Below are 11,546 nucleotides of genomic sequence, written 5' to 3'. Positions count from 1 at the left end.
GGAGCAGAAGCCCCGGGCCCGGCGCGGGCGGCTGCGCGACCCGGGCGGCCGAGCCCCGCGGTCTCTCCCCATGGCCAGGAGCGGGCCGCGGCGGCGGCGGCGGCGCTGACGGGCCCGGGGCAGGGCTGGCGGGCGGACGGGCCCAGGCGGAGGCCTGGAGCCGAGGGGAAGATGAGCGCTCTCCTAGAGCAGAAGGAGCAGCAGGAGAGGCTGCGGGAGGCCGCGGCCTTGGGGGACATTCGGGAGGTGCAGAAACTGGTGGAGAGCGGGGTGGATGTGAACTCCCAAAATGAGGTCAACGGCTGGTAAGTGGGGAGCGGGGGAGGCCCAGGGTCAGAGCAGCCCGCCCCGATGCGGGGCGGTCGCCGGCGACCTCGGCGACACCAGATAAGGTGTGACTTGGCGCCTGGGCCCTCCGAGGTTCTGCGCTCTTGAGGCCAACCCTGGCCCCCCTGCCTGGTATAGTCTGGGGCGCGGCCTACCTAAATCCTGACCCACGTGGTCCTCCGGAGTTAGCGCCCACCCTACCCCTGGGGCCCCCGCGGTCCCCGAATCTCCTGGCTAATATGGAGCTCATCCCAGTTCCAGTGTTGATTTTGCCATAGGTGCTTCTGAAGAACACATCTGTGCAGAGCAAAACACATAAGCAACTGAACAAATATGAATCTTATAAACTAGCACGGTTTCTTTCCCCAAGACCAGGAAAAAAAAAATCACTTGCTTCACTGTTCTGCTTCTCTGTTGTCTCACTGCAGCAGTGGTTGCTGCCGCCTATAGCTGCCTGTTGAGGGACGACTCATTCGTTTATTCTCTAGATCCAAGGCTTTAGATGCCTGCTTGCGGCTGAGTCCTTCCCAATTAAATAAGGAGTCTCTTTTTAAGATGCGCTGGTGGTCAAATTTTTAGTGTTGTTACTGAATGTGGTATTATTCTGCCTTCTTCACATTTAATTTTTTTATTTGATCCAGTCTACTTTGCTAGCTTAGAGTAGAAGTGAGTTTGCAATTGTTTTATTTTTTTAAGTGGAATCATTTAGAACTGAAGGGGACATTGGAGATGGGTTCAACCCATCTATTCAACACAACTATTACTAGGATAGCCGAGACCAGAAGCACAGTTCTCTGACTCCTCACAAATTTATCTACCTCCTTACCTTAAAGAAAACAACCTGGGTAACTTTTGAGAAAGCCAGGAAACAGTAGATAATGCTGTTTTGTTTTGTTTAAAGGTGTTTGCGAACAAGCTTTCTGTTCTGTGCGTACCTTTCCTGAGCATTGCTTCCTAGCTCACAAGCTGTGAATCGCTGTTCTGGCGCTGGGAGGCAGTGTTGTGTAGAAGAATGAGCCTGGTCTGTCTTTTCTACAGATTCTCCATTCCTGCCTAGTTATCTGAACTCTAACTAGAGTCACTTCATTTTCCAATTATTTCAAAAGTGTTGTGAGCATCCAACAAGCTAAGCATAATTTAAATAGCCAACATTTATTGAGCTTGCTCAGTAGCACAAACAAGATTCTAAGGATTTTATGGGTATTATCTCATTCGCAACTACTCTAGGACATAGCTATTGTTATTTTCTCCATTTTACAGTTAAAGAGACTGAGGCCCAGAAAGATGAAATAATTTTCTCAAGGTCACAGAATTTACAGTACCTAGGAGCTGGGAAACAAATCCAGCATCTGACTCCACACCCCACTTTCCTAACCATAATATCAGCCACATAGTAGGTTCTGTTAAAAAAAAAAGGAACAGGCCCCAGGCCCCAAGGACAGCAAACCTAGAATCAATTGCAGTTTCAGCCCCTCCCATTCTGGCCAATCAGTCTGGAATTTCCCAATCAACACTAGTGAGGTAATCTGCCTGATAAGACCCCTGCTGCCCTTCCCCCAAAGAAAAGTATACTCACCTGAAAAAAAGGAACCTTTCTTGTCTTATGCTAATAACTCTTGTCCCACCCAGTTTCTGCCTATAAAAACCTATTTTGCACAGCTATTCAGAGCTCCCTTCTTTTTGCTAGGTGAGATGCTACTGGATTCATGAATCGTTTAATAAAGCTAATTAGATCTTCAAATTTATTCAGTTGAATTTTGCTCTTCAGCAGTGCTCAGTTAATGTGAAGTGAATCTGAAGTAACCTGAAGAAGCTTCTCAGATTTATTTGGGGCTGACGTCTAAAAGACACCTCAAATTCAACATGTGAAAGGTTGAATTCCTGGTCTCCTCTCATGCCCCTAATTGCCCCAAGCCTCCTCCTCCCCACCCTCCTCATCTCAGCCTCTGAGGGTGCTCAGGCTAGAACCCTCGGTGTCCTTTCTGCCTCCTTTCTTTTTTTCACACCCCAAATCCAGTCAATTGGCTAATTCTGCCAGCTCCACCTAGCTACAGTTGGAATCTGACCACTTCTCACTGGCTCTGCTACTATGCCTGTAGTACAGAGCTGCCATCATTCTGTCACCTGGATTACTGCAGTAGCCTCCTAATTAGTCTCCTAGCTTCTACTCTTATACCCTAGTCTTTTTACAATGCAGCAGCCAGAGGGATACTAACTTAAGACTTAAGTCAGATCATTTCATACGGCTCAAAACCCTCTAGTGGCTGCCATCTCACTCTGAGTAAGAGCCCAGAGTCCTACAGTTTCTACTCCCTGTCCCCTGATTCTCCCTCCTTACGTCTGTGCCTCACCTCTGGATTCGACCCTTGCTTTCTTCATCTTGCTCCTTGCTTTTCCTGAAACACCAGGGCACAGCCCTGATTCAAGGCCTTTGTGTTTTCTCTCTCCATCTAAAATGCTTTTGCTCCTTCACTTCTTTCAGGTATTAGCTTAGTGATCACCTTGGTGAGATTCTCCTTGGCCCTCAATTTAGAATTGCACCATGCCCTTCCTCTGCTCCTGGCATCCCCTAATTCCTTTCCTTGCTTTATTGTCTCTATAACACTTAATAACAATACTTAATAACCACCAAGCATGCTGTTTGTTTTGCTTGTTTATTTGCTGACTGCCTCGGTTTCCTTATCTGTGAAATGGAGGAATGTTGATAATAGTATTTAACTCCTAGCTTGTTTAGAGGATGAAATAAGTTAATATATGTAACGCTTTTAGACCAATGTCCAGCATGTAAAGCACTATATCTGTGTTTATTTTATTAAGCAGTGTGCTGGATAATGGGATATAAAGATTACCCTCAAAAAACTTACTCTGTGGTATAGAAAAGCAGAGTGGTTACTGCTTTCAGTTTTTAGTTGCTTGATAATCACAACTTCAGCACTGATGAATGATGTCTGAAATACTTCCCAGCGCTAATAGGAGATTCTGACTGCAAATTTAAAGCTTAAAGAGTTGAAGTTCAAATATAGAACTCCCACATCAGTCGTAATTTAAGTGTCATGCATACCCCCTTGGCTTTAAGGAGCAAATATAATGGCTTGTGAAGAAGTTGAAAATATTGCCTGGCTGCAGTGGCTCTGAGTTATGACTGCCCAGAGCCACACAAGTCTGGACTGTAAATGATCACTCAGGGCTCTAGGCTGTGGGGTGCGAGCCGTGTTGACTTAACCCCACTTTACATGATGATACTTTAGCTGGTTGGTTTGTCCCAGAGTCTCTCAGACCCACTGGCAGTAAATTACCTCCTTCACTCTAAAGCTTGTCGTGAACAAGTTTGTCCTAATTTACAACTAGCAAGTGAGCACTTTATTTCCAAAAGGGAACATATTTTTTTCTCATCATGTTCCATTCATTTTCGAGTGCTTGCTTATTATAATTATTCACTTTTCAAGCCTATGTCACAGACATCCACACAGAAACACACTCTCGGCTGCAGTTTGCCCAGAGTGAAGGATGCATTAGATCTTCTACTTCTAGCAACGTCTACCTTGTTCCTGGTTCACTCATTCAGAAATATTAATTAAGCACCTGTATGTACAAGCAGATACTTCCTTATCTTCATGGAACTTATGTTGTAGAAGTCTAGTTCAAGACTCTTATATTTCCCAAATTGGCAGTCATTTCTTCATAGAGTGCACCTTTCAGGCACCTGAATAATCTAATTCTAATGAGTAATATTGTGTAATGTCACTCTGAAGCATCAGTGGAGTTGCTCCCAGCCAGCCAGATGAGCTAGCTTTCCATAAGTCATTAATGTTAAGGTGCCCAGGGTAAAATCAGCTTTTTCCTGGAACCAAATGAACTTTCTAGAGATTATATTTCCCAAGTTAGTGACCTAATCCTCACATATGTTCTGTTCTTTACCATATCTTTGTTTGGCTATAAGCACTGAAGATATTTATCTCAGTTCAATTAGAGAGTTGGTAAAAGAGGGCATTTCAAAACAGAACAGGAAAGAGTGTTTTCCTTCCATAATATCATTCAGCTTTGGCAACTGGGGATGAATTTAGTAGCTCTGAATCCTTCCATTTCTGTTAAGATGGAGTTTTTTTCTGGCATGCTAATTATATTTCTATGCAGTGTTAAAATAATAGCCCTTCAGAGTATGCATAATCCCTTCCTATGTGCGCAATATTAAATAATTAGTTTTACTTAAATGAGTCTAGTATGTTAGAAGAATTCTCGAAAATTTTGGTGGTTGATGTCCATTTTTAAAGTGCCTCAAGAATTGAAGTCTGTGTGCAGTGCTTTACATTTAAGCAGATGAGGCTATGTTTGTAGCCTTCTGGAGAGAACTAGAGAAGCCAACTTTTTTAAAAATGGAAATTTGGAAGGCCTTTTGTGTGCGTGCAAAAGAAAAGTAGAGGAAAAGAGAGCGAGCTACTGAGATTCAGACAGGAATATCTGCTGTAGTAATAATTTTAGTGGCAGAGCAAGCCTGTAGATAGGAGATGGTTATTTGCTTGATAATATTTAATCTTCAAGTGATATTTGATGCATATGAAGCAAGTTTCCATAGTCCCTGAAAAGGAATATGGCAATATAAAGATACATTTTAAAGAGACTGGGGGCAATCTAATGAGTGATACTGACAGCGTAACACTCAGCAATACCATTAGAGTTATCCCGCCAGCCAGCCTGCAGCCTTCTGGAAGCCATTGAAATTAAAGCTCCTGGGATAAATTAGTTTCTCCCAAGGGCCAGAAATAAAATTTAAAAATAAATTTTAAGCATACTAAATGTTTCGATCATCTGCTTTCTGAAAAGAAAAGTTGAGATTACCAGCCAGTTTCCTGGTTCTAGCTGAACTCTTACATGTATTTATTTACTAATGTGTAGAATTTGAAATCCCAAATCACCTCTCTTCTTTTTAAATCGTTTTTTCTTTCTTTTTTTTTTTTTCTTTTTCTTTGGAACAGGACCTGTTTACACTGGGCATGTAAACGCAATCATGGTCAGGTGGTCACTTACTTGTTAAAATCAGGAGCTGACAAAGAGATTCTTACCTCAAAGGGAGAAATGCCAGTCCAGTTAACATCAAGGAGAGAAATCAGGAGGATTATGGGAGGTGAGTCTGTGTTTTGGGGCAACTTTTGATTTTGTCAAACGAATTTAAAATTTGTTATTATTGGCTACATTCTTGATGCCATTCAAACAACCAGTCTATGCCTGAAAGCAAAGACTGCGTTACTATGCCAAGATAGGAATTCCATGTCGTTTCTGGAAAGATAGGCATTATAGGTTTTAATTTTTTTATCCGTAAAATTTAAGACAATAAAAATGGTAATCATAAATCTAATGGAATAGTCTTTACTTTTCTGACTTGAAGAGGCACTAAACATTGAGAAAAGTATTTGTCATATACCAAAGGACACTAGCTTTCACAAGACACTCTTCTTGGTAGTCTTTAAAGGGCTATGTAAAGGTTCTGTGTTTTCTTCTTTTTAAGTGGAAGATGATGATGATGACGGCAACCTCCCCCAGCTCAAGGAGTCAGAACCACCCTTTGTTCCCAACTATCTGGCCAACCCAGCTTTCCCTTTTATCTACACCTCTGTGGCAGAGGATTCAGCCCCGCTGCAGAATGGGGGCCCCTCCACACCTCCTGCATCACCCCCTGCAGATGGCGAGCCTCCATTGCTGCCCTCTGGGGCCTTTCCACGGGACCACACCTCTTTGGCACTGGTTCAGAACGGGGATGTGTCTGCCCCCGCTGCTATACTCAGAACACCAGAAAGCACAAAACCGGGTCCTGTTTGTCAGCCACCAGTGAGTCAGAGTCGCTCACTCTTCTCTTCTGTCTCATCCAAGCCACCAGTGTCTCTGGAGCCTCAAAATGGGACGCACACAGGACCAACGCCAGCATTCCAGCCATTTTTCTTCACTGGAGCATTTCCATTTAATATGCAAGGTAACCCCTTGTCAGCAAACAGCCTCCACAAAGGGGCAGACAATATCCAGAGGTCTAGTGCTTTACTTCCTGTTTGTGTGGGGCGGGGGCTGGGGGGGGTGGGCGGTGTTATATATTTATTTATTTTGAGCATAATTACAGATTTACAGAAAAGTTGCAGGAACTCTCTTTACTCAGATTCACAAATTGTTTACCTTTTGCTCTTTTACCCTGAACTATTTAAATGTGTATTTCCTAAGAACAAGGATAGACTCTTACATAATTATACACAGTACAATTATCAATTTAGGAAATGTAATCTTGATTTATAATGGATCCTCTAATCCATAGTCCATATTTAAATTTTGTCTGTTGTCTCTACAATGGCTTTTATAGCTATCTTTACTCCTTCCACCCTGCCTTCTGCCCAGGGTTACCCATTACATTTAGTTATGTTGTTTTAGTTTTCTTTAATCTGGAATGTTTCCTCAATCTTTCTCTATCATTTTGGATCTCAATATTTTTCAAGAGTCCAGGCCAATTATTTTGTAGAATATGATTTCCTGTCATTCTTTCTCTATTTATTAGTTGGCATTCTACTATAAAGTCTTTCCCTTCTCCTCCATTCATAACGGTGTGAACTCGTACTTTCTTATTTTATTCATTGGGTTATAATCCATTTTGATATTCAGATTATGCCGTATTTGCCCAGAGGGAGCGTCTTCAAGCCAGTTCTTATGTCCCTTGGACATGTCCCAATATTCTTGGAGCATTTTCTTACTTTTTGGTGCAGCAAGATGTTTCCTCCCAAAGCCAAAATGCCTTCCTTATTGAGGTGTACTGTATTGAAATCATAGTTAGACTTTAATTTTTGTTAGTAGTTTTTGCCCTTTTACTGTGTTTATTGCAAGGAGTTGCATATTTCATAAATACCTTTAGATCCACAATTGTTAAATCTTTTTAGAGTAACTTATGTATTCCTATTTTGCCTGTGCCTTTTCACCTCTCTTCTTCCCCATCTTATGAGTGGTTTGACTCCCAAACCCATTCTTAGCCTTTACCTCCTTAGCTCCAGCAACAGAAGTAAATGATCCTTCTATACAGCTGTGACGGTTGTCACCTCCCCAAACCCTCCCTGCCCCCCCACCCCGCCCGCTTTTTTTACTTTGTGAACCACAGTCTTAGATGTAAGGAAGACAATGCAGGAAACTATGCCAGCAGAGCCAGAACTGAGCCTGAGCAAACCCTGCTGATGGTGCTTGGTTTTTCTCATTGGGTGGCACAGGTCTTCGACATGGGGCATGATTAAATATAACCATCTTCTGGAAAAGATCTTAAATTATACAGGCTGAGTATGCCAGAACCATTTATTAACATTTCTCCCTCTTTTTTGCTAGAGCTGGTACTCAAGGTGAGGATTCAGAACCCATCTCTTCGAGAAAATGATTTCATTGAAATTGAACTGGACCGACAGGAACTCACCTACCAAGAATTGCTCAGAGTGAGTTGCTGTGAGCTGGGTGTTAATCCAGATCAAGTGGAGAAGATCAGAAAGTTACCCAATACTTTGGTAAGAAAGGTAAGGAAAGATCTGTTAAGCATGAGTGGTTGTTAGGTTTTTGCATTTTGAAAATACCTAGTTTCTTCCTCCACTGTATGAGTCATAGTTGACGAAATGAAGAGATAATAGAAAAGGAGCAAAGGGTGGTTTTCCAAATGTAATCATTGAGCTTTCTTTCCCTTTCCTGAGTCTGTGGAGACATTGGCATTTTTGAAAGTTGTAGGATATCGGAAAGAATTTTCTGAACTACCATTCACATGTACCTGTTTTCGGTTGTCTCTGTAGTGGTCTGTAAGGATGCCCTTAGTGCACTATCAGGAGTGGGTTAAATTCTGGGGCAAACCCATAAACGTATGTGGTTTTTCCAACATCTCTGGGTTCTTTGAACATCAGGCTTCTGGCTTCTCAGAGCACCTGAGGAAAACTGATTCCTGCATTGCCTCTCTCTCCCTTCAAGGTGTGCTCATCCTATAGCAGCTGCTACTAAGGGCTTCCACTATTCCAGCCCCGCTCATGCCCTTGAGGACTTCTGTGCACTATCACTGACAGCCTGACACAGGAATTTTTTGTTTGTTTCTAGGCTCTGAAATGAGCCAAGATAGTGGTATCAGCGCAACACAGCGCACCAAACATATAGAAAAAGTGACTCCTCTTAACCTGTTGTTTAACCTGTTTTTATTTTAGGATAAAGATGTTGCTCGACTCCAAGATTTCCAAGAGCTGGAACTGGTTCTAATGATAAGTGAAAATAATTTTCTATTCAGAAATGCTGCATCCACACTGACTGAAAGGCCGTGCTACAACAGGAGAGCTTCAAAACTGACTTACTAATGCAGCAGGGACTCTTATCACTGAGTATTGTGACAGTGCGTTGCCTCTGGGCCAAGGACAAACCATTGATCTGAATGCCTTGGATGCCCAGGAGGGGCCCTAGTGCCACTGAGTAGTATACACTAACATCTTTCTGCCAAGGTAGGAAGCCCCTGACCCCCAAGCAGCGGTGCCACTATTCCAAGCCTCTTGGTGCACAATAAACCTATTGCTCAAAGCCGTGAACAGCTGAGAAGTGGTCTGGAGAGGCAGAAGCCGACGGTTCTCTATCCAGTGTGTTTTATGTGCAGCATGTAAGAGAATTGTCTAAGCAGAAGCTGAGAGAGAGCAGAGCCTATTTCTAGCCACTCCTGTTGACAGTGCACCTGAAGAGCCAGGATGCGCTTTTCTTGGTGTTGCATGCTCACAACTCTCCTAAAACATGAAGTGACTAGAGAGGAAAACTAGTGAAAGCACAGGTACTGAACAAATGGGTTTAAGGTGACTTATGGCTGTGAGGTTTCATATAACCTATTTATAAGTGTTACTCAGGTTCAAAGTATTTAAGAAATACAGTTACCTAATTGTAAATATGCTGTTAACCAAAAGAGCTTCCCCTCCCCCATTTTTTCCTTCGTAAACACTCATGACTGCTTCTCTGTCTCCAGTGGGCTGTTGCCTAGACAGTCATCTCTGCATTAACTCCCCTCCATCACTAGAGGGCTCTCCGATGCTTTCCAAGAGAGCAAGTGCTTTTTTTTTTTTTTAACTGAAGCAATTCCTATCATCTCTGTGTTTAATTGCACCATGAGAGAAGAGCACAAACATTGCCTGTCCAATGTTCTCCACTTTCATTTTTCCACTAGAAATGAAAAACAATTTTTGAGACTGAATCTGTTGCTATTTTAAAGGTTATTGTGGGAAACTGAGCTAAAGGAGTTAGCATCTTTATTTTTGTATCAAAGATAAAGGTTATTTTGAAATTATTAGGATTTTTACACAACTCTGAAATCTGTTGCTTTTGTAAACAAATTGTTTGATCGTAGGGATCCCCCACTACTCGCACTAATCCACTTAACGAAGTCCATTGTGAGTCTACCAGGCTTTGTTCTGTAAAAAAGAAACACACCTGATTAAACTCTTGAGCATGGCAAAGAATTTTTTTAAAAGAATGCATTCAAGGATTCTTTTCCTTCCCTCAGTGTCATTAATGTTAAAAGAAAAGCCACTGTCTTGTTGAAACAAACAGCTTAACTCTAGAAATAAGAACGAGCACACTTAGAAGAGCAGGGGTTTGAAGCCAGCTGTTGAAGAGCATCCCTGTTGTCTTAAGAAGCTTTTTCCCCATAGTGCCTAGTTTCCAAAGAAACTTAACTTCCTAACTGTGTTAATTTTATTGGAACGCGACTGAGAGAGCACGTGCAGAAGATGCCAGTGGAAGAGAATGTGGTGCTAAGATGACAGCCTCCTGCTGCTGCCCAAATGCTGAGTTGAGCTGGAGGTGTTCTCACGGCCAGCTTCATGGAGTCACTGTTCAGTGGTTTACCTATATTCCAATTACTGATGGTGACTACTTACCCTTGTACAGTGTTTGCATAGCAGGGTAAAGGTTACTTATTACTCCCTTTCTCTAAAGTACTTTAAAGAAACCTCCCCTGTGTTTCACTCAACCAGAAGCTAGTTTCTCTAAACGTAGTAACCATTTTTTCCCTTTAAAAAAAGTTACATTTAACTGATAAAGTGGATGCTAGTTCTATCCTGGAGGAAATAAATTCAATATTAATTCATGCCTAAATTACTAAGGTTAAAACTCTTCCAGCCATCAGATCAATTAGAGATCCTCGAGCAGTAGAGGCCCTTGACTGGGAGGTGGCCTACAGAGCAGCAGCTCCAGGGCAAAAGAAACAGGGAGCCAGAGGTTTGGTGTCCCAGGTTAGAGATAGGCCCTACATGGTTCTCTCTCCTGCTTTATAAAGTCCTCTGTGGTCAGGTAACTACTATGTATGGCAGGCAGTAGGATAAGACTACACAGTTGCTGGTAGGTGAGTTTAAAGTCTTAATCTATGCATTCAGAGAAATATTTTTATATGCTTTGTGTAATTTATAACAAAGATTTTTTTTAAGCTGTTAACTGTGAATTCACCCCTCCTCCTCCACTGCGTATCTAAAGCATGTGTTCACACCGTGCGTAAACATTCACGGAAGATTTTTTCTTTGTGCATTGCTGACTGTTCAAATATAACAAGTATTATTAAAATTAAATATTAACCGATTGAGCCTATGTTCTTTAATTTTGGCCTTTGAAACAGTGCTATACTTCGAATCATAGGGAGTTCGAATTGTTGGACAGTCCCAGGGACAAGATGCTCTGGAGGAAGAATAGAAGGGACTGTTCCCCACCTGAGCCTCCTGCATCCTGCTGCTGCTTTGGTGCTCATGCCTTGTCAGTGGCACCTGGAGACAGATATTTTGTGCGGTGTCTTTCCTCCTGGTTCACAGCAGTCAGCTTCATTTCCCCGGAGTAGCTGAGCCAGCTAGATGGAGGTCATCCTCTATTAACCACATTTTTTGATTATCCTATTTACTTTACACAACTGAGCCTCTCCTTTGGGCTGTCAACACCTGTCAGGGCCTCAATAAGCTCAGAAGCAAACTCCCAAGATAGGAGAGGAAATACAGCCTTACATTCTTTGGATCTTTAGCTAAGAATGATGCCGAATGAATCTGCGTTTCTTGTTGGTTTAGGGCAGCTAGAGCCTCACAAAGCAGACGTCATGCCAAATTGGTCTAATAAATCAGGGAGCATAGCAGAGACCTTTTCTTAGCACCAAGCAGAGGCAGAATAATTTAGGCATTTGTGCTTTCATACTTGCTTTATCACAAGGATGAAAGTCTTCTTCCATA

The 11,546-nt window shown here is 42.4% G+C and overlaps 1 protein-coding gene across 2 annotated transcripts; it reads left to right on the top strand.

Annotated features, from left to right (window-relative positions):
- On the top strand, window positions 1-10,918 carry LOC120588965 (ankyrin repeat domain-containing protein 40). Of its 2 annotated transcripts, none has more exons than XM_039846350.1 (5): window positions 1-305; window positions 5,301-5,449; window positions 5,831-6,292; window positions 7,669-7,841; window positions 8,517-10,918. In XM_039846350.1, the coding sequence occupies exons 1-5, from the start codon at window positions 172-174 to the stop codon at window positions 8,661-8,663; spliced, it is 1,065 nt and encodes a 354-aa protein (XP_039702284.1). In that variant the 5' UTR covers window positions 1-171; the 3' UTR covers window positions 8,664-10,918. The 2 variants fall into 2 exon arrangements, with proteins under 2 accessions (XP_039702284.1, XP_039702283.1); XM_039846349.1 differs by having other exon boundaries at window positions 170-305; window positions 7,669-7,850.
- The last annotated feature ends 628 nt before the right edge of the window (window positions 10,919-11,546 follow it).

This window comes from Pteropus medius, unplaced genomic scaffold (genome assembly GCF_902729225.1).
Source record: "Pteropus medius unplaced genomic scaffold, Ma_sr-lr_union100, whole genome shotgun sequence".
In the NCBI taxonomy this organism is placed as follows: Eukaryota; Metazoa; Chordata; class Mammalia; order Chiroptera; family Pteropodidae; genus Pteropus; species Pteropus medius.
This window is presented reverse-complemented; position numbering and strand designations above follow the sequence as displayed.

Bases quoted from the DNA above. Each gene is read 5' to 3' on its own strand.
- LOC120588965 (XM_039846349.1), top strand. From the start codon at position 172: ATGAGCGCTCTCCTAGAGCAGAAGGAGCAGCAGGAGAGGCTGCGGGAG. The intron at 306-5,300 runs GTAAGTGGGGAG...TCTTTGGAACAG, and splicing joins CAAAATGAGGTCAACGGCTG to GACCTGTTTACACTGGGCAT. The intron at 6,293-7,668 runs GTAACCCCTTGT...CTTTTTTGCTAG, and splicing joins ATTTCCATTTAATATGCAAG to AGCTGGTACTCAAGGTGAGG.